General features: G+C 45.2%; 1 protein-coding gene across 3 annotated transcripts in view; it reads left to right on the plus strand.

The window, feature by feature from the left end:
• Positions 1-22,835, plus strand: part of NTRK3 (neurotrophic receptor tyrosine kinase 3) — a 406,625-nt gene that overhangs the window by 344,585 nt on the left and 39,205 nt on the right. For all 3 annotated transcript variants that reach the window (XM_035131834.3, XM_060282684.2, XM_060282685.2), the window contains exon 15: positions 3,338-3,581. In XM_035131834.3, coding sequence (XP_034987725.2) covers positions 3,338-3,581 — 244 coding nt within the window. The remainder of the gene's footprint in view (positions 1-3,337; positions 3,582-22,835) is intronic.

The following is a 22,835-nucleotide window of genomic DNA, read 5'->3' on the forward strand; positions in this document are numbered from 1 at the left end:
AGAGTGCTACACTCAAGCTTTGCTTGTGGGCTTCCCATGGGCATCTAATGGGCCACAGGCTGCAGGACAAGATGGGGCATTTTGATTTGATCCAGTTGGGCTCTTCCTCTGTTATTATGTACAATGCAATGATCTGTGGGGTATAAGATTTTCAGTATTCATGGGGTGGAACATGCCCTTAAATAAAGATCAGTTGTTAGCTCCTCATACTGTATTTAGAAAATCGGAAGCTAGAGGTGTGTGTGTGTGTGTGTGTGTGTGTTCCCCCCCCCATTGCGTTTATTCAGTGGGAGCATAAATGTGTTAACAATGCAGACAATGACCCATAAGCAGTCCTTGCGACATTTGCCAAGGCAAAGTGCTCCAGCTGTGGAATCTGACTCATGACTGGGACAAATAAATCCCTTTTCCCAGCTGCCATTTATTTTAGCTGGCATCTAAAAGGACAAGACATTTTGGGAAGCATCCAAAGAGATGTCTATTAGCAACACAGGCATTTTGAGGGACCCCACTCCCCTTCTGAAAGAAAACCAGAACCTGCGGGCTGTGGTAGCATTAGAGGTGATTTGAAGCATCAGAGCTCTTGATGTTGTAGTTCTTTGTTTTTCCTTCCCAGCCCTATAGGTCTGCCTTGGATTGGGGAGACTTTGAGAGATTAAATGCATTTTCCAAGTCACTCTGACAAGCTAGCAAAAATCCAAAAGCTTTGTTCCACTAGATTTAACAAAGGAATATTGGCAATTCCCCCCATGTTGCCAAGGTCAAAGAGACAGGGGCCTCTGAATCCACCTTGGGTTTTTCTAGTTCTCCTCAATGCCTTTCTCTCCGTGTAATTAAAACACCATGATTCCCTCACCAAATCCCATCCTCTACTTGTCAACAGCAAACAGACATACATTTGAAGGCAAAGGCTCACTGCATGCATTAGCATCTAAATGAGGCACATGTTCATGAAAGCCTCCATGTGCCTGTAATGGCTATTGTCTCCAATGGCAGCAGCTTAAAACCAGTAGCTGGAAACCACAGGAGGGGAGAGTGCTCTTGAGGTCAAATCCTGCTTGTGGGTTTCCCACAGGCTTCTGGTTGGTCATTGTGAGAACAGGATGCTAGGCTACAAGGGCCATTGGCCTGATTCAGCAGACTCTTCTTATTTTCTTAACTAAGGGGCTTCTTTCCAGACCTCCTCCAGATCCTTGCTTCCAGAAAACAAAAATATATATATATAAAAGAGGTGACAGTGTTCCGTACCAGTTGTTATCATCACAAAAAAGCCATAAAACATGCACACATACTTAGAGAGAAAGATTTAGTGACACAGTATAGTGCAGAATATCCACTTAAAATTAATACAATTGCTACAACCTGGAAAGTACTAAAGCATCATCCGGTTTCTGGCTTTACTGGAGCCAGCAAAAACCTGTACAGATGAAAAAGTATTGCAGTACATTTAGAGAATTCTTGGACATTGGCCAGACTGTGAACGACAATCATTATGCACCTATTATTTGAACTTCTGGTACTGGAGGCATAGCTGCCAAGTTCTCCCTTTTTTAAGGGAAATTCCCTTATGCTGAATAGGCTTCCTCGCGAGAAAAGGGAAAACTTGGCAGTTATGACTGGAGGTGATCTCATAAAGTTATTACACACACACACCCCAGTAGTGGGAAGAAAGGTGATTTTTTTTGAGGGGGGGGGTATTGAAGTTTTCACAAGACAATAAAACAAACAATTCTGCAGGAAATAAAAAAGAAACTAATGAAAGAAGGAACAGGGGGGGGGATTAAAAGGAACAGTGTTTCACAAACTTGGGTATCTAGCTGTTCCATGACTACAACTCCCATCATCCCTAGATAGCAGGACCGGCTGTCAGGGATGATGGGAATTGTAGTCCAAATACAGCTGGAGACCCAAATTTGGAAAACACTGGTTTAGTTGGTGTGTTTAGCAATCAATCCCCTGTAAGGGGAATAAGGGTCTCCAATCAACTCCTAACATCCTTTACAAACTATAGCTCGCAGAGTTATTTAGGGGGAGTCATGAGAGCTTAAAGTGGTATCATAGTACTATAAATATATTGTGTTAATGTGGTCCAGGTCAGCTCATACCATAATCCACAAGGATCAAATTCCTCAAGCATCCCTGTGTCAGCCCTAGACCTGTCCTCAGCACTCGGCTTTTCCACTATAGGCGACTCCTAACAATGCAAGCCACTTGACCTGTCACATCCCCATTTGTGGAGCCCTGTCATCTCTCTCTCTCTCTCTCTCTCTCTCTCGACAATGCATTTTGGAAAGCATCTGAAGGAGAGCCGTGAAAAGCTTCAACAGCTGAACCTGAAATATTTTGGCAGAAATCTGTCGCCGCCATGTCATATCTGTCTTCCTTCCCCTCCCTCCCCTCCACATATGCCTCAAGCTTATCAGAGAGAGAAATTCCAGGATGCAAGCAAGTCAGAACTTGTTGCTCTCAGAGTTTAGCTCCATGTCAAGATGGAGGGATCCATCTGCACAGGCATTTTTCAATTTGTTCACTCTCTGCGGGGCTGCTGCTGCTGCTGCTGCTGCTGCTGCTGCTGCTGCTGTTGAAGAGGGTGAAATGCCAGGATTGATTTCAAACGAACCCAGAAGAGAGAAACACAAAGGAAATGTTGCTGTTGTATCTAATAAAAGAGACAGGAGGCCACAGCAACATTGTCCTTCCTTCGCCACATATTAGGCATTTTCACCGTTCTGCTTCCATGCTGGGCTATGAACTGGGGTGGATGATGAAAACTGACCAGGGGTTCATGAATACTATTGTTTAATGTGGATAGTAAGTTTCCCGAACCTCTATTAATTCTCCATTCTCCATATCACAATATTTTTAGCCTGGAGGAGAGAAGACTGAGAGGTGATATGAGGGGATATACAGTGGGACCTCCGACATTTTCGAGTTACGAGCGGGAAAAGTGGCTGCGTGCTTACGATTTTTTCGACATCCGAACAGAAAACCTGTTCGTAGCTAGATGCAGTTTCCTTGACTTACGAGTTTTTAGATGCGGTTTCCTCGACTTATGGATTTTTTTCCGTTTCCAATGCATTCCTATGGGAAACCGCTTTTCCTATGGGAAACTCGACTTACGAAGTTTTCAACCTACGAGTGTGCATTCGGAATGGATTAAATTCATAAGTCGAGGTCCCACTGTATAGCCTTCTTCAAATATCTGAAGGGCTGCCACATAGAGGATGGAGCAAGCTTGTTTTCTGTTGCTCTGGCAGGTAGAACCCAAACCAATGGATTCAACTTGCGAAAAAAGAGGAGACTCCACCTAAACATTACCCTCTCTTGCCTTCCACAGGGCACACGGCCCAGATGCGATGATCCTCGTGGATGGGCAGCCTCGGCATGCGAAAGGGGAGCTGGGCCTTTCTCAAATGCTTCAAATCGCCAGCCAGATCGCTTCAGGGATGGTTTACCTCGCCTCCCAGCACTTTGTACACAGAGACCTGGCCACGAGGAACTGCTTGGTTGGAGCTAACCTGCTGGTGAAGATTGGAGACTTTGGGATGTCCAGAGACGTCTACAGCACCGATTACTACAGGGTAAGGTGGCTCTAGTAATGGAGCCCGGAGGGGGTGGTACAAAAGCTGGGAAATGACATTGCAGAAGGTTTCCACATCTACCCCATCTTTCCTCACCCAAGCCTGGTACAATATGGAGGGCAGCTCTATCGCTAGTTATTAGTGATGGCAGTTGAACAAAGTTTCCATTCTCAGAAGCAGCATGCCTCAGAACCCCATAGGCTTGAGTCTAATAACAGGGGAGAACATTATTATTATTATTATTATTATTATTATTATTATTATTATTATTATTGCTACTAACCACCCTTTACCAGCAAGTGCCATGGCCAGATTACAACAAATTAAAATTAGAAACAGTTAAAGCAGATCGCAATCAGAGGAATAGGGTGTGCCCTGCAAACAGACATCTCAAGTGTACGGTGAAAAAGTTAGATGCACCTCTGTGGGGAGGGCACCCCACAACTCGGGGGCTGCCACAGAGAATAAGGAAAGTGGCACAAAAATGCACTGGCATGTGTGGGGGCAACAATTGCTTTGATGCAACACTGTGGCACCTCCCTTGCAAACAGATCAGAATTGAGTATTCAATAAACAACTGGATGTTTAACCACCCTCAAACTTTGGGCAAATAGATACGGGTGATTGCTCAGTATGCAGGATGTTTGTAAGCAACCCCAGTCTTTCAGCTGAGCCTGAAGACATAACAAACTCCAACTGATAGATTGAAGTAAAGAGGTCCAGGTAAGGTATGACCCTTTGATTCCACTATATGTATAGAATGGGCCTCAGCGGTCCATGATGATATAAGCAGTGGGCAGAGAGGGGTGACTCAAGGATCCTGGAAACCAATTTTCCCATGTGGTAGACTGGGGAACACTCAGTTGGGGGGGGTATTGTGGCTAAGTAAATTAGTAATTTTGGAAAGAGCTGAACCAACAGAGTACAGCTATATTCTGAAGAAAGGCAGAATTGTGGATTGATCGATCATTTTCATTAAAAAATGGAAATTACTGCAGTCGGTGAGATGTTAATGATTAGAACATTCCATTCAGCAGTCCAAGTGGAATTTGTAGATCAGTGTTAGGGATCCTATGTCTCCTCCCAGATGTTGTTGGACTCCCAGTTGCCATCAGGCCATAGCTGCCAAATTCCGGATTGAAAAATCTGGGACCAGCAGCGGCGCGGCACCGGAAGTCGCTTCTACGCATGTCCAGAAGTGCGTAGAAGCGACTTCCGGAGCCACTCTGCCCATTTCCAAAATGTCCACAGTACCAGAAGTCGCTTCTGCGCACTTCCGGACATGCGTAGAAACGACTTCTGGCACCGCAGCCATTTTGGAAATGGGCAGAGTGGCACCAGAAACATGGGCGCCGGCAGGAGCTGCTTTCCGGGGGATTTATGGGAGATAAATCCATTCGGGAGACCAGCAGAAAATGGTAAGAAAATACAGGGGTTTCCTGGGCAAAACAGGGTACTTGGCAGCTATGAATCAGGCCCAGCCAGCATGGCCAATGGTCAGGAGTGGTAGGAGTCGTATTCCGTTAACATTTGGAAAGACACAGGTTTCCTACCTGTGTTCTAGGATGGTCTCATGCTCATGATGGCTTTTTCAAGTGAAACAACTCCTGCATTTTAATTTTCATGCACTAAATAATCCACACCTATGCTTAGGCCACTCACCTACCTATGAACCACAAAGCACTTTCTAGGTAGATTGTTTGTTTATTACTACATTTCTATCTCAAATTTCTTCCAAGGAGCTCAAGGTGGCACTCACACACACTTCCCCTTCTCTTCCCCATTTTATCCTCACAACAACCCTGTGAGGTAGGTTGGGCTGAGAGGCTCTCACTGGTCCAAGGTCACCCAATAAACTTCATGGCTGAGTAGGGATTTGAATCCTAGTTTCCCAGGTCCCAGTCCACCACTCTAATGCAGAAGCAAATAACCAGTCACCCGCCAGATGTTGTTAGACTCCAGCTCCCATCAGCCCCAGCCAGCATGGCCGATGGTCAGGGATGATAAAAGTGATGGTCATAGAATCATAGAATTGTAGTATTCAAAGGGACCATAACAATCAAGCAGCTGTACCATGCTGGGATCGAACCTGCAACTTTGGCATTATCAGCCCCATGCTCTAACCAGCTGAGCTATCTAGCTGCTACCACATTTTGAGAGCTACATGTTTCCCATCTCTACTCTAGCCATTACACCATACTGTTTGCAGTTCAGAAGTCTAGCAATGGGCTGGGCTTAATTTCTCATTTTTTTAAAAAAAAAATTGGGAAAGTGCTTTTGAATGTACATGAAGATCTATTCTTAACCTACAAGAGTCACCCCTTGTCCAAAAATCATAGTGCTAGAAACAGCAGACATTCCCTAGAAAATACATAGAATTGTAATCTCCCCCCCCTTTCTAGCCATTTCTTATGCATTTACAATGCCCTCATTAATCCACATGTTGCCCTTCTGACATGTTTATCCTTTACTCCGCAGCATGCATTCGACACCCCTCCCTCTTTTCTCTTTCTCTCTCTCTCTCCCTTCCCTAGAAACAGGCATCGCTACAGCGGAACAAGTTGTACATTCCATTCTCTTTCTTTTCTCTGTGTCTTTCATTAACGAAAAGACATTGATAAATTAAAGAGAATCCAGTGGAGGGCAACAAAGATGATTAAAGGATTGGAGGCCATGACCTGCAGAGGGAGATTAAGGAAACGTAATACGCGGGGCTTACAGAAAAGGCAACTGGAAGAGAGACTGATAACTGTGCATAAAATATGGGAGAGGAAATAATAGGCAATTTAGGACCGACCTCGGTACACTTCATTCAGCACCGAACACAATTCAGACAAGGGAATAATTTGTTGGTGGTAGATGGTTGGACACCATCGTTTGGGAAGGTTCAGAAGGATGCAAGATAAGCTCCTGCAGCTTGGGTTCGGGGGCAAGAGGAGGAAGGTCTCTTATGGCAAACGTGTTATCTGACAGGCAAGGTCTGCAATATTTGACCCCTGTCTGCAAATCTCTTCAAATGTATGCTGAGTGGTGCCGGGGAAAGGACAAAAGACAATTCCGGCCATGAAGAGCAAGTCCGAGGATCGGTTAATCATGAACAGGAAGTGGTTACTATGGGCAGAATGAAAACCAAGAACCAGGAACGGGATGGTCCAGTGCACTGGCCCTAAGTATTTGGCCTTATTTGATTTCCAGCTATTTCTAACCCTTTGGGGGTGGGGTAGGGGGGTGGGGAGAGCGTTGAGGCAAACTGCAGGATGCTCACCCACACGTAAAGCATGTTAACTGTAATCTAACCTGGATGCTGCCACAGCATCTACAACTGCTGTGTGTTGCACCCAAATAGGGCATTAAGAAGTATGTGAGACCACCATCCATCCACATCACTTTCTGGTATCTCCCCAGCAACATCTAGGAAATCTTTATCTAAGGAACGCACAGCAATGTACATAGAGTTCATAGAATCATAGAGCTGGAAAGGACCCCAGGGGTCCCCATCTAGTCCACCCCCTGCAGTGAAGAATCTCAGCTAAAACATCCATGACAGATGGTACACAACCTCCTGAGGGAGACTGTTCCACTGTTGAACAGCTCTTTCCGTTAGAAAGTTTTTCCTGATGTTTAGTCAGCCTCTCCTTTGTTGTTGCCTTGTTTTAGCCATGCTAAGTGATTGCTGCTTAAGGTCATCCAAAGAGCTACATGGCTAAGTGAGACTCTGAACTTTGTTCTCTTTGGTCCTGCTGCAGCACTTTGTTGTTGTTGTTGTTGTTGTTGTTGTTGTTGTTGTTGTTGTTGTTGTTGTTCCAAAAGTAGCTTGCAGCGACTTACAAAAAAATAGTACATGCATTGAAACCAACATAAAACTAAAAGAGAATAAATGCTAAAAATACATTCATATTGATAAGAAGGCAGGCCTAAAGCATCCCACCCACTGACAAAAGCCACAGATAATGAAAGGTCAAAAACCTGGTGGAAAGGAAATGGGAAAGAGAATGTTGCATGCTACCTTAATCTGTGAGCGAGCGGTGCAAGATTCCAGGGGTTCCAGGCGCTTACCCAGGGTTAGGTTTCCTTGGAATGAGGGACAGTGGAGACTGTGGTATCTTTATGGTATATGGTTTATTGATGATGATGAACATTATTATTATTATTATTATTATTATTAGATGATGATGATGATATCCCACCCATCTGACTGGGTTTCCCCAGCCACTCTGGATGACTCCCAGCAGAACATTAGTAATAATAATAATAATAATAATAATAATAATAATAATAATAATAAAGCTATAAAATATGAAACATTAACAACTTCCCTAAACAGGGCTGCCTTCAGATGTCTTCTAAGAGTCAGATAGTTGTTTATTTCCTTGACATCTGATGGGAGGGCATTCCACAGGGTGGGCGCCACTACTGAGAAGGCCCTCTGCCTGGTTCGCTGTAGCTTCACTTCTCGCAGTGAGGGAACCGCCAGAAGGTCCTCGGAGCTGAATTATTGACACATATATGCAACCCGAGCCTACAATGGAGGGGCTCACAGTATTAACATGCCAAGAAGGTCTGACTTCTCCCATGGCCACAGCCTTGGATCCCAGAGATCAGACATGGTTCTGTCTCTCAGCTGTCCAGCCTGCTTTCATCTTCAGGCTGACACACACAGCTCTGGCTTTGTCGTTCTAACTAGCAGAAGGCTAAGGGAGGGAGACCCACCTAGGACGGAGACCCACCCAGGAGGGAGACCCACCCATTTATCCTCTGGCACACAACCACTTTCTTTGATACCCTTACAACCCATATTTAGGGGGCCATTACCAAGAAACTTGTCTATTACAGCAATTGGATCCTGGTTGGATTCAGGAATTAGAAGGGACTAAGGGACTCAGACATACAGCCTCCCCCCCCCCAAAAAAAACCACCCCACAACAATAGGTAATGAATGATGGTGCCAGGAGATAGCATTCCATAAGTGGGGAGCCACCACTGAGAAGCCTTGTTATTGTGTTGTTGTTCTTCGCACCTCCCTCAGAGCGGGCACACAGAGAAGGACCTCAGATTATTAACACATGATCTCAGTGGGTTCATGTGGGGAGAGGCAGAAAGCCAGTACAATCATTGGTGTAGTTACTATGTGACTCTAGTCACTAGGCAAGACTTCTCCAATTTGCTACCCTCCAGATGTTTTGGACTATGGCCCCAATCATTGCTGACCATTGCCCATGCTGGCTGGGACTGATGGGAGTTGCAACGAAACTCCGATGCTGTCAATAAATTATGAGACGAAGGGGTCCAGGGGGTGAAGCAATCCCCCACTCAACTCCTTTTGCCTTAAAATAAACCTCTCACTACTTCTGGGCTTCTTAGTAAGGAGAGTCTAATTCCAGCTTTCGTGGCCTGATCTCATTAAAACTCAGAGCTACTTAAATGAACAACCTCTTGCCTACAGTAAATGGTCCCGCCCTCAGCTAGCATCCCCACTGTATCAGTTTGCCTTTTCACCTTGGCAAATTTGTGGCACTCTAGTTTTTCACCCTATTGCCCCTTTTGTGTGATTCTAGGACACAAACTATCCCCCTTTTCCCTGAGGTAAGTTTTGCCCTCTTCTGAGTCTCCACCTCTGTGAGTTTTGATACGCTGCTGGAACAACTGAGACGATTCTCCTTGGCACAACAAAGATGAATTTTCTTGAGAACATAGGGTTTCTTAACGATTCATAAGGTTACAAACTTAGTTACAGTTGTACACTAACTCTGTCAAACTTTAACTCCAAGTTCACCTAAGCCTAACCTAAACCACCACTAACCTCACTTCACACCCTTCTCCTTCCCTCCTTTGTCCCCACACTCCCCTCTCCCTCTCCAAACGGCTATCCCCTCCTCTTTTGAACCGGGAACCGTCCCGCCTCCAAAAGATGTGCTGTCCGTTAAGTTGGAGATGGATTAACTCTTTCTAATCCAGGGTTTAATAAATCTTCCATACTAGGGCTAATCCGTTACAGGAGTCATAAACATTTGTAGGGCATGAGAACTGGGAAGGCTGCTCTCTATGATGCCATGCTGGTGTGAGAGTGTGCCTGATGACTTTGACCTTTTCACACCCACTTTGGCTGTGACCTTAGATCAGGCACACTCAGTTTACAGCCCATGAAATCCAGCCCACCAGCCATGTAGTGCAGATCATCACTGCATTGATAAGCCTCTGCTTCCACAGGACCGCAGGAGGTTGTCATTCACATGGCTTGCTATAATGGCTGGATGGCCGTCTCAGGCTCAGGTCACAACTGATTTTATTCACTTATTTAAAATGAGCAAATGTTTCTTAATTTCCCTTTGATCAAGTTTTTCCAGGATAGTGTGCTAAACTGATTCATAACAAAACATCAATACGATTTAGAAACTCAACAAAAAGATGTTGTTGTTTAGTGGTTTAGTCGTGTCCGACTCTTCGTGACCCCCATGGACCATAGCATGCCAGGCACTCCTGTCTTCCACTGCCTCCCGCAGTTTGGTCAAACTCATGTTCGTAGCTTCGAGAACACTGTCCAACCATCTCGTCCTCTGTCGTCCCCTTCTCCTAGTGCCCTCAATCTTTCCCAACATCAGGGTCTTTTCCAGGGAGTCTTCTCTTCTCATGAGGTGGCCAAAGTATTGGAGCCTCAGCTTCACGATCTGTCCTTCCAGGGAGCACTCAGGGCTGATTTCCTTAAGAATGGATAGGTTTGATCTTCTTGCAGTCCATGGGACTCTCAAGAGTCTCCTCCAGCACCACAATTCAAAAGCATCAATTCTTCGGTGATCAGCCTTCTTTATGGTCCAGCTCTCACTTCCATACATCACTACTGGGAAAACCATAGCTTTAACTATACGGACCTTTGTAGGCAAGGTGATGTCTCTGCTTTTTAAAATGTTGTCTAGGTTTGTCATTGCTTTTCTTCCCAAGAAGCAGGCGTCTTTTAATTTCGTGACTGCTGTCACCATCTGCAGTGATCAAGGAGCCCAAGAAAGTAAAATCTCTCACTGCCTCCATTTCTTCCCCTTCTATTTGCCAGGAGGTGATGGGACCAGTGGCCATGATCTTGGTTTTTTTGATGTTGAGCTTCAGACCATATTTTGCACTCTCCTCTTTCACCCTCATTAAAGGTTCTGTAATTCCTCCTCACTTTCTGCCATCAAGGTTGTGTCATCTGCATACCTGAGGTTGTTGATATTTCTTCCGGCAATCTTAATGTCATCTGCATACCTGAGGTTGTTGATATTTCTTCCGGCAATGTCAAACAAAAACATGAAAAACTAAAATGCAGAATAGAGCAAACTAAATCCCCCACAATCCAAATATGCTAAAAATGCCTGGGAAAATGGGAAGGTCATCACCGGGTGCCAAAAATGCTTGTAATGTTGGTATCAGACACACCTCCTTGGGGAGGGCATTCCATAATCATTGCAGAAAAGCTCCTTACCTAGGATTGAATTAAGCAACATTGTTGTTTAGTCGTTTAGTCGTGTCTGACTCTTCGTGACCCCATGGACCATAGCACGCCAGGCACTCCTGTCTTCCACTGCCTCCCGCAGTTTGGTCAAACTCATGTTCGTAGCTTCGAGAACACTGTCCAACCATCTTGTCCTCTGTCGTCCCCTTCTCCTAGTGCCCTCAATCTTTCCCAACATCAGGGTCTTTTCCAAGGATTCTTCTCTTCTCATGAGGTGGCCAAAGTATTGGAGCCTCAGCTTCACGATCTGTCCTTCCAGGGAGCACTCAGGGCTGATTTCCTTAAGAATGGATAGGTTTGATCTTCTAGCAGTCCATGGGACTCTCAAGAGTCTCCTCCAGCACCATAATTCAAAAGCATCAATTCTTCGGCGATCAGCCTTCTTTATGGTCCAGCTCTCACTTCCATACATCACTACTGGGAAAACCATAGCTTTAACTATATGGACCTTTGTCGGCAAGGTGATGTCTCTGCTTTTTAAGATGCTGTCTAGGTTTGTCATTGCTTTTCTCCCAAGAAGCAGGCGTCTTTTAATTTCGTGACTGCTGTCACCATCTGCAGTGATCAAGGAGCCCAAGAAAGTAAAATCTCTCACTGCCTCCATTTCTTCCCCTTCTATTTGCCAGGAGGTGATGGGACCGGTGGCCATGATCTTGGTTTTTTTGATGTTGAGCTTCAGACCATATTTTGCGCTCTCCTCTTTCACCCTCATTAAAAGGTTCTTTAATTCCTCCTCGCTTTCTGCCATCAAGGTTGTGTCATCTGCATATCTGAGGTTGTTGATATTTCTTCCGGCAATCTTAATTCCGGCTTGGGATTCATCTAGTCCAGCCTTTCACATGATGAATTCTGCATATAAGTTAAATAAGCAGGGAGACAATATACAACCTTGTCATACTCCTGTCCCAATTTTGAACCAATCAGTTGTTCCATATCCAGTTCTAACTGTAGCTTCTTGTCCCACATAGAGATTTCTCAGGAGACAGATGAGGTGATCAGGCACTCCCATTTCTTTAAGAACTTGCCATAGTTTGCTGTGGTCGACACAGTCAAAGGCTTTTGCATAGTCAATGAAGCAGAAGTAGACGTTTTTCTGGAACTCTCTAGCTTTCTCCATAATCCAGCGCATGTTTGCTATTTGGTCTCTGGTTCCTCTGCCCTTTCGAAATCCAGCTTGCACTTCTGGGAGTTCTCGGTCCACATACTGCCTAAGCCTGCCTTGTAGAATTTTGAGCATAACCTTGCTAGCGTGTGAAATGAGTGCAATTGTGCGGTAGTTGGAGCATTCTTTGGCACTGCCCTTCTTTGGAATTGGGATGTAGACTGATCTTCTCCAATCCTCTGGCCATTGCTGAGTTTGCCAAACTTGCTGGCATATTGGGTGTAGCACCTTAACAGCATCATCTTTTAAAATTTTAAATAGTTCAGCTGGAATATCATCACTTCCACTGGCCTTGTTATTAGCAGTGCTTTCTAAGGCCCATTTGACTTCACTCTCCAAGATGTCTGGCTCAAGGTCAGCAACCACACTACCTGGGGTGTACGAGACCTCCATATCTTTCTGGTATAATTCCTCTGTGTATTCTTGCCACCTCTTCTTGATGTCTTCTGCTTCTGTTAGGTCCTTACCACTTTTGTCCTTGATTATGGTAATCTTTGTACGAAATGTTCCTTTCATATCTCCAATTTTCTTGAACAGATCTCTGGTTTTCCCCATTCTATTGTTTTCCTCTATTTCTTTGCATTGCTCATTTAAGAAGACCCTCTTGTCTCTCCTTGCTGCTTTTTGGAAATCTGCATTCAGTTTCCTGTATCTTTCCCTATCTCCCTTGCATTTTGCTTGCCTCCTCTCCTCCGCTATTTGTAAGGCCTCGTTGGACAGCCATTTTGCATTTCCTTTTCCTTGGGATGGTTTTCGTTGCTGCCTCCTGTATAATGTTTCGAGCCTCCATCCATAGTTCTTCAGGCAATCTGTCCACCAAATCTAAATCCTTAAACCTGTTCCTCACTTCCACTGTGTATTCATAAGGGATTTGATTCAGATTGTATCTTACTGGCCCAGTGGTTTTTCCTACTTTCTTCAGTTTAAGCTGGAATTTTGCTATAAGAAGCTGATGATCTGAGTTACAGTCAGCTCCAGGTCTTGTTTTTGCTGACTGTATAGAGCTTCTCCATCTTTGGCTGCAGAGAATATAATCAATCTGATTTCGATGCTGCCCATTTGGTGATATCCATGTGTAGAGTCGTCTCTTGTGTTGTTGGAAGAGAGTGTTTGTGATGACCAGCTTGTTCTCTTGACAGAACTCTATTAGCCTTTGCCCTGCTTCATTTTGAACTCCAAGGCCAAACTTGCCAGTTATTCCTTTTATCTCTTGATTCCCTACTTTAGCATTCCAATCCCCTGTAATGAGAAGAACATCCTTCTTTGGTGTCATTTCTAGAAGGTGTTGTAGGTCTTCATAGAATTGGTCAATTTCACTTTCTTCAGCACCGGTAGTTGGTGCATAAACTTGGATTACTGTGATGTTAAAAGGTCTGCCTTGGATTCGTATCGAGATCATTCTGTCATTTTTGAGATTGCATCCCATTACAGCTTTTGCCACTCTTTTGTTGACTATGAGGGCCACTCCATTTCTTCTACAGGATTCTTGCCCACAGTAGTAGATATGATAGTCACCCGAACTGAATTCGCCCATTCCCTTCCATTTTAGTTCACTGATGCCCAGGATGTCGATATTTATTCTTGTCATCTCATTTTTGACCACATCCAGCTTACCTCCATCCATGGTTCTTACATTCCAGGTTCCTATGCAATATTTTTCTTTACAGCATCGGACTTTCCTTTCGCTTCCAGGCATATCCGCAACTGAGCGTCCTTTCGGCTTTGGCCCAGCCGCTTCATCAGCTCTGAATCTACTTGTACTTGTCCTCCGCTCTTCCTCAGTAGCATGTTGGACGCCTTCCGACCTGAGGGGCTCATCTTCCAGCGTCATAACTTTTATATGCCTGTTGTCTTTGTCCATGGAGTTTTCTTGGCAGGGATACTGGAGTGGCTTGCCAGTTCCTTCTCCAGGTGGATCACGTTTAGTCAAAACTCTCCACTATGACCTGTCCATCTTGGGTGGCCCTGCATGGCATAGCTCATAGCTTCTCCGAGTTATTCAAGCCCCTTCGCCACGACAAGGCATTGATCCATGAAGGGGTTAAGCAACATACCCTTTGGTGATAAGCAGAAGCGTCTCTCAGCAATTGAGAACAACCTTTTAATGGATTCAGATTCTCAGTTCCCAGGGCAGGAACCCAAAGCAAGCTTGAGTTCCAGGTGATTTCACTGAAATGTTCCTGTGAGCGTCCATGCTGAGTTTTCCCTGGAGAATGCAGCAATTTATCATTTTCTGGGGTATAGGCTGTGGAGAATTCCATCTGAAGGCTGACATTGACATGACAGGCCTAAAGCTCACTGCAGGCTGCCAAGTTAGTTAAAACCCACCAGACCTCTCTGCATGGCTCTGGTTAGGTGTGTTTGTCTGTATGTATGTGCCTGTAATTGCACACATTTTGCATTTTTACTAAGCACAAGTGATGGGATGCATGAATACATTCTGGGCTCAGGCTTGACGCCTGGCTCTTTGCTTTCATTGCTTGGGAGTTGGTGGTTTTTTGTTTAATCTTTAAAACAAAGGGAGAGAAGCACCATCTGGCTCTTGCCTAAGTGGGATGCAAAGCGCTTTGCAAAGGTGAACTGCTTAATTTCCCGCAACACGTCTGTGTACAACAAACAGACGTTTATGTAACAAAAGCAGCAGCAACATCAGCCTTCTTCTCCCCATAAGTCTCTCTATGTTCTGCCTGAAGACAGATGCATCCTTTTCCTATTCAGATCACCTTGGAATGAGTTCAGCTGTGTATCCAGCTTTGACAAGGCAAGAGGGTTTTGTTTTATGATTTGGAAAATCATTTTTTTAAAAAGAAACACACACACACACACACACGATTGGAGATAACATTTCGAGCAGTGGAAAATGTCAAAAGGAAACTATCTTATCTCATTATACATTATACATGAAAAACCCCTTGGTTTTTCCTGTAAGACCAATTGCAGTCCTTAACAGTTGTCAACAGGTTTACCACACCTATCAGCCAATCACCCATTCCCACCACCCTTCTGAGTAATACCCCTCCCCACCCTCTCACTATATACAGTATAAGGGTCTGGTGACTTCTGTTACAGTGTATCTGAAGAAGTGTGCATGCACACGAAAGCTCATACCCATGACTAACTTAGTTGGTCTCTAAGGTGCTACTGGAAGGAATTTTTTTATTTTGTTTTGATCCTGGCAACCGTCACATTTCAAAGTCACAGGCAGGGGTGGATTGGATTCTTGATATCCCTTCCTTAGAGGCAGAGGTACGTGAAACCAGCCCCTTTATTTCCACAGAGATGTGCACCTTCTCTCCCTTTAGGAGAGTGCGTGATTAAGACATTTATCTGCAAATACTGATGTGCAGTTATTGCAGTGCAGTTCTTAATCACTGTGTTTCACTGCAGGGTGCATTGCATTGCATTCAGTGAGCTTGATTGTCTATCTCCTTGCACATTCAGCTTGCATCTCTCTCTCTCCCCCCCCCCCCATATTGGCAGTAACCAGAAACCCTCCTGTCTGTTCAGGATACTTATCTGCTATAGAGAATTTGCAGCTTTTGCCATCAGAAGCTAAAAAGCTCAGGAGTTTGTGGCATTCCTTAATGAGGGTTTTTCATCCAAAACCATGAGATTGCTGCTAAATCCAAGGTAGCTGAAAACATCTGCCCTCAATCCAGATCCAGTTCACGGATGGCATTCTCTCCTTCCTATGAGCTGCCCTGTTCATTTTGCTGGATAAAGTCAACTCTGGTAAATATCTCTGGGTGTATCTAGATTTGTTCCTTCTGCTGAACTGAATGGACATCCTTGTGCACATATAAGAACATTTTTCATAAAGAGTATACAAAGATTATGCTCTTATTATTAAGAGCTAGCAAATTGGCAATGTCCCTATTTGCATCCGATGAATGTGGGAGGGCATGGCCAATAGCCCATAAGTTTAAGCAGTTCAGATGTGACCCCCCCCCCACACACACACTGAATGAGATGGAGTGACTCCCAAAGGCTGCAGCTTTGGGGACATTTTAGTTTAGAGAGCAGGCGAGTAAGCAGTGACATGAAAAGGGGACTGAACATATTCATGGAGGAGAAGGTTGCCAGTGGCTACCAGCCATGATGGCTATGTTCTACCACCACTTCTGGAGGCAGCAATGTTTCTGAATACCAGTTGCTGGAAGCCACATGGGAAGAGAGCGAGGGTCTCACACAGGCATCTGGTTGGCCACTGTGAGATCAGGATGCTGGACTAGATGGGTCATTGGCCTGATCCAAGCTCTTCTTATGAGATACCAGCCCTCTTTCTTCTTGGGCTGCGACTCAGTCCACAAATGCAGGCATACCCTCTTCTTTTGGTATGTGAAAATTGCTGCTCGAAATTCCGCTGCGGTATATTTAGCACATGGTTACTAGGCCACTCTTGGAAATCTAGCTGCAGCATAACTGGATAAATCGATTCCTCACCTGCCCTTCAGGAGTTCTATCATTCCCTCCTATTTGATTGATGCTAATTAAATGAGCTTCTGGCCCTTTTCCCTTTGATTAAAACTGAAGAAATAATGACCTGTGAAATGCCGGCCATTTCCAGTTAAATAGAGTTGGTTGAAGAGCTGCTTGTGATCCCAACCCTGTCATTAGGGCACCTGTCAGTAGCCTTGTAGGTGTTTGGGACAAGAGGGAGTACAAATTAGATGCCTCAGTATCTAACAAGCCATTTATTACTTGCCTCCCAGCAGAATCATTTTGCTCTTTCTTTCCCAAGTGATATGAGGCAGCTATTCTTTCCCAAGTGTTTAAGGCAGCTATTCGGGGTCAAACAATGCAAGTATCTCTAATGGAAGTTGGAAGCCGCCTTATAATGAGATGAACTGTTGGTTCATCTAGCTCAGAATTGTCTACACTGACTGACAGAAGTTCTCCAGGGTTTCAGGCAGGGAATGTTTCTCAGCCCTACCTGGAAATGCTAGGGATTAAACCAAGGACCTTCTGCATGGAAACCAGGTGTTCCACCATTGAGCTACGGACCTTTCTATACCAGTTAAGAGAGGGGACTTCCAAAAATAACACTAGGGTGATGCCTTTGCGGCATTTCACACAACTTGAGAAGCAATGGTGGCCACTCTGAAATCCCAATGCAGATCTCTCCAACATGGGATGGGAGGAGAAAATTTCAGTTCAGTTCAGTTCACATTAAAAGGCAAACCTACCCAATCTGCACTTGCTGAAGCCTGCACTTATTTGCAGTTCTCCAGCCAAGTGTTATATACAATATACAAAAGTGCCTGCACTGGGGTAAAGTGTGCATAGAGATGCATATATATGTGGAAATAAAACTGCATTGTGTTAGGGGGAATTGCATAGAAATTCTGCATTGAAACAAATTGCATGGAAAAATGTGTATACTAAGAGAAATTCTTCACACAGTGCATAGTTCAACCATGAAACTTGCTTGTGCAGAAGTCAAGTCATGACCCCAAACTTAGATGGCTTTGAAAGCGGATTGGACAGATTCATGAAGGATACCTCTACCTGTGGCTACTAGCCCTAGTGGCTATGCTCTGCCTCCATGGCTGAAGGCAGAAATGCTTCTCTATTTGAGTTGATGGGAACCCCCCAGAAGAGGGCTCTTGTGCCCAAGTCCTTCTCATGCTGTTGCCCTGGGCATCTGGGATGCCACTCTGAGATGCTAGACAAAATGGGTCATTGGCCTAACCCAGAAGGGCTCTTACTATGGTCTTACTAAAATGCTGGTGAGGACACTTAAAAAAAATAAAGTTAACTGATGTGGAAATGTGGTGACCTGAACTGGATATATGAGGAACAAAGTGAAACTGACTGGTGCCACCATCCCTGCTCTCAGTAGAAGCCCTTGCGTGGTGAGGCTCCGGGTCCTGCAGTTCCCTCAGAAGTAAACACACAGACACAAATACTGTATGTTGGGTTAATGGGATAAATTAGGCCACAACTTTATTGGTTACAGATGTGAGCGGTTTGGCTTAGGCAATTGGGTGAAGCAAGACTATATCCTGACTCCTGCCTGTCTGCAAGAGATTCATGAAGGTGAACCACCGATAGGGGGAGCCGTATGATGTACATCAATTGAGCACCCCCAGGGTCACTGATGGGGTTGTGTCATGGCCATAGCCCACTCCCAGGCCTCGGTCAGGAACCACACCCCTGGATCCCTTTAACGGGATACCCCTTAACGTGGAGGGACAGGCCAGAGGCAACAACTGCCCCTCACATGACAAGGCTTACCCAATGCCTTACCTTACAAAGTTGTGACGATTGAAACTAGGTAGGCGAAAACCAAATGGCTGGTGCCAATTTGCCAAGTGGAAAAATCCCTACCCGGTCCCGACAACCAAGCGACCGACATTAGTTATAATAAGGCCATAGTCAAGCAACACAAGAAAAGAGGGCTGGGGGTGGGGCTGGGAGATGCGACGGAGGAGACGAATGGAGGCTGCCCTCCCCAGCCAAGCTGAAGATTAAACACCATATGGTCATTCCCCCGGCTAACCCAATTGGTCAGCCGGGGGCATGATGTGGGAGTTCTAATTATGTGGGCAGCACTCCTCTGCCCACAGCCAGGTCACTGGGAGGTCTCGGGTCGCTGCCCGCAACACAGCCCCCCATCCAAAAAGGGGATCTGTTCTGTAGTAGCTTTCATAAGTTTCTAGTGAGCTTTTCTTTCTTTCTCTCTCTCTGGCTGTTCTCTCTTCTCCCTCATTTACACCTAACAGAAAAAAGCCCCACAAACTGTTAATGACTCCCACCCTCCCTTCCTTTTTGAAACTTGAAGAGCCCTTCATAGCAAAGCATTGTGAGTGCAGAGGAATTAATGGGACAATTAGGCTGTGTTACATTGCATGGCATTATCTCAGAATGGTAATTATCCTAATTTCTCTGCCCCCCCCCCTGCAGCACCTGATCCTCAGACTCCCTTTCCCCACTTCATTCTCTCCCCTTCAGCTCTCCACCTGTGTGGCTGATACTTTCGGATGTGCTTGCTGTTCATTTTATTATTGGTAATGAGAGTAACACTGACAAAGGAACTCCTGTCAGGTCGATGGGAAGCTCTTAGTTGGGAGTGCCAATGAATTGGAGACTGCGGGTGGCGGGCACTAAGCATGGCTTACAGAAGCAGTATTTGTGATGCCGAGAGCTGCTTAGGTCAAGGATGGCCTCGTGTGGCCACTTTATTTAGTTATGCTTTCATTTTGTATTTTCATCCTCTCTTTTTTATAACACTTATCCAGCAACAAGGAAAATAGGAGATAGGGGCTAATGAAGTAGTGGTATGAAAGGAAAGCTAATATAGTCAGATTGACCATTGTTCAAAATAATAATAATAATTAACAATAATACATTATTTGTACCCTGCCCATCTGACTGGGTTGCCCCAGCCACTCTGGGTGGCTTCAAACATATATAAAAATATAATAAAACATTAAACATTAACAAGCAGCCCTAAACAAAGTTGCCTTCAGATGTCTTCTAAAGCAGTGTTTCCCAACCAGTGTGCCTCCAGATGTTTTGGGACTACAACTCCCATCATTCCTGACCACTGGTCTTGCTAGCTAGGGATGATGGGAGTTGTAGTCCCAAAACATCTGGAGGCACACTGGTTGGGAAACACTGTTCTAAAGGTTCTATAGTTACTCTTCTCCTGATGGGAGGGTTTTCCACGGGGGGGGGGGGCACTACTGAGAAGGCCCTCTGCCCCAGCCACTCTGGGTAGCTTCAAATGAATAATAAAACACCAAACATTAAAAACTTCCTTTTACAGGGCTCCCTTCAGATGTTTTCTAAAAGTTGTATCATTCTTTATCTCCTTGACATCTGATGGGAGGGTGTTCCACAGGGTGGGTGCCACCACCAAGAAGGCTCTCTGCCTGGTTCCCTATAACTTCACTTCTTGCAGTGAGGGAACCACCAGAAGGCCCTCAGAGCTGAACCTCAGAGCTGGACCACAGAGCTGAGTGATGGCGGTGGAGACGCCTCTTCATAAGACTTTGTAGACCACTGGTTTTCAAATGGTGGGTTGGATCTTACTGCCATCCCATGGCCTGATCAAAAATGGTTCACAATAGCACCACCACCACCACCACCATACTATATGGGGGGGGGGGTATAATTTTGTATAATGGCATTATGAAAACTGTTGAGGCAGGCAGGGAGGCAAGTGGGGAAGGGAGTGGAGAGAGAGAATATAGGGTCACTTGCACTCATGTATCATTGCAAAGGTGGATCAATCCTAGCCAAGCATTTTGTTGATCAGAGAGAAACTCCAAAAGCATTTTAAAAGTATGGTTTTTGTGGTGCATTTTTGGGATAAGTGGGGGCAAACACACACAACTTAGCTTGTTGAGTGTGCTGGGAACTCTTTAATTGTGACAAACTTGAAGGCTTTTCTTTGTATGAAGGGGCATTCTGCAAGACATAGAGAAGAAGAGCGGCACAAATTTACATATAAATATCCTCCTTAACTTTTGTAATTAAGATATTTGCATGGAAAGAGTTGTCTTTTTGGAGGGGAGCGGGAATTCTCCTGGCTAGTATGTGGTCAGAATATTTGCTCTTGGAATTTTCATTTCAAAGGGGGGGGCGGGGGCGGGGAGAGCATAAAATAAAATATACTATGAATGGAAAACTGCATGATCCCAGGGCCGGCTCTAAGGCAAGGCTGGGTGGCGCAGGGCTCCAGGGCGCTGTGCTGCCAGGGGGACACTGCATGGCTGCACCCGCCCGCCCGCCAGTCGTGGTGGGAAACGGGGCGGGGCGTCAGAGCGATCTTCACACCACAGCACCCGATATGCTTAAGACGGCCCTGCATGATCCTATGCACGTCTGCTCAGAAGTCATATTGAAGCCAGTGGGAGTGACTTCCAGATACATGTGCAAAAGACTGTAGCTGTTGTTACTTTCTCTGTCTTAATTGCTAAGGTCAAGATCAGAGGATTAAACCAGAGGATGTTCAAAATAAAAAAATTCCTTCAATAGCACCTTAAAGACCAACTAAGTTTTTATTTTGGTATGAGCTTTTGTGTGCATGCACACTTCTTCAGATACACTAGAAACAGAAGCAACCAGACCCTTATATATATTCAGAGGGTGTGGGGGGGGGGGGGTTGATGGGAATGGGTGAAGGGCTGTAAGAGTGGTAAACCTGTTGATGGCTGTTAACGACTGCTGATTACTGCAATAGGTCCTGCAGGGAAAAAACAAGGGCTGAGGCTAAAGAAAGCTTGATCATGCATAATGAGATAAGAATCCTATGTCTTTATTCATCCCAGGTGGCTCCGTGGTTTTAAGCTTGGTAATGATTTCCAATTCAGCAATTTCTCTTTCTAGTCTGTTTCTGAAATTTTTCTGTAATAAAACAGCTGCTTTGAGATCTTGTATAGAATGTCCTGGGAGATTGAAGTGTTCTCCTACTGGTTTCTCTGTCTTATGGTTCCTGATGTCAGATTTATGCCCATTTATCCTTTGGCGTAGGGTTTGGCCTGTTTGTCCACTATAGAGAGCTGAAGGGCACTGTTGGCACAGAGGATGTTCAGTAAAGCTCAGAGCAGGGCTGGCCCAATACATTTTGGCACCTGAGGCAGCCCTCTGCCAGGGAAGAAGAACAAGGGAACAAGGCATCAAGAACAAGGGAATAATAAAGACCTACATCAGGAGCAAGGGTGGGAAGAGACCAGTGGTGCCTCCTATTCACCAAGGTGCTGCCGTATTGGGGGTGGGGTGGGGGCTGCTGAGGCACCAGCAGATCCAGCCTCCAAGGAGTACAGCTATAGCTGCCACTGGATCAGCAGCACCTGGGGATGATCCATTTCTTGGAGGCCGGATCTGCTGCCTTTGTGGTTCCTGCCACCTGAGGCAGTCTCTTCACCTTGCTTCATAGGTGGGCCAACCTTGGTTCAGAGGAAGACCCAGGAGGCAGGACTGAGGAATATTCAGAATCAGCAAATAAGACAATAATTCAAAATAGATACACATCCAAACTCGGATAGACCTTGCTACTTGAGGAAAGTGCCACTAAGACAGAAGCTTCTCTTCCCTATCCAGGAGGAGCCAATGGCCAGCCTGGGTGGAGTTGGTCCAGAAGGTTCTTTGGTGAGAAACTACGGTGACAGGGCTTGCCACATGGGATAGTGGTCGGTAGTTTCCTGACAAAAGTCATGGAGGAGTTTCTGCATTGCTTTGCTTTGGATACCGAGTGCAGGGGCCAAGAATCCCATCATTCACAGATGACATTTGGAGAGACGGTCACACATGAGCATTCCTCCCTCCCACCCACCCACCAGTTTTCATGCAGTCATTGCAAAAAAAAAAAAGGCTTTTTAGAGTTTTGGATTGGCTTGCAAAATGAAGCTCATTATTTCTGTTTCACAGAGGGAGGGAACAAGTCAGTTCAGCATTCCAGTCGGCCACACTCTCTTTCAGGATACTGATTCAACTCTCTCCCCAAACTTCTCATTTTCTCCTGTTCTATCACACAATGTTCCAGAGCTACGGTCCATGCTCAGAGCCATAACGGTCCATGCTCAGAGCCATAACTCATTGGCAGAGCATCTGCCTTGTGTTCAGAAGTCACAAGTTCAATCCCCAGCATCTCCAGGTAAGA

This window comes from Zootoca vivipara, chromosome 13 (assembly GCF_965207765.1).
Source record: "Zootoca vivipara chromosome 13, rZooViv2.hap1.1, whole genome shotgun sequence".
Taxonomy (NCBI): Eukaryota; Metazoa; Chordata; class Lepidosauria; order Squamata; family Lacertidae; genus Zootoca; species Zootoca vivipara.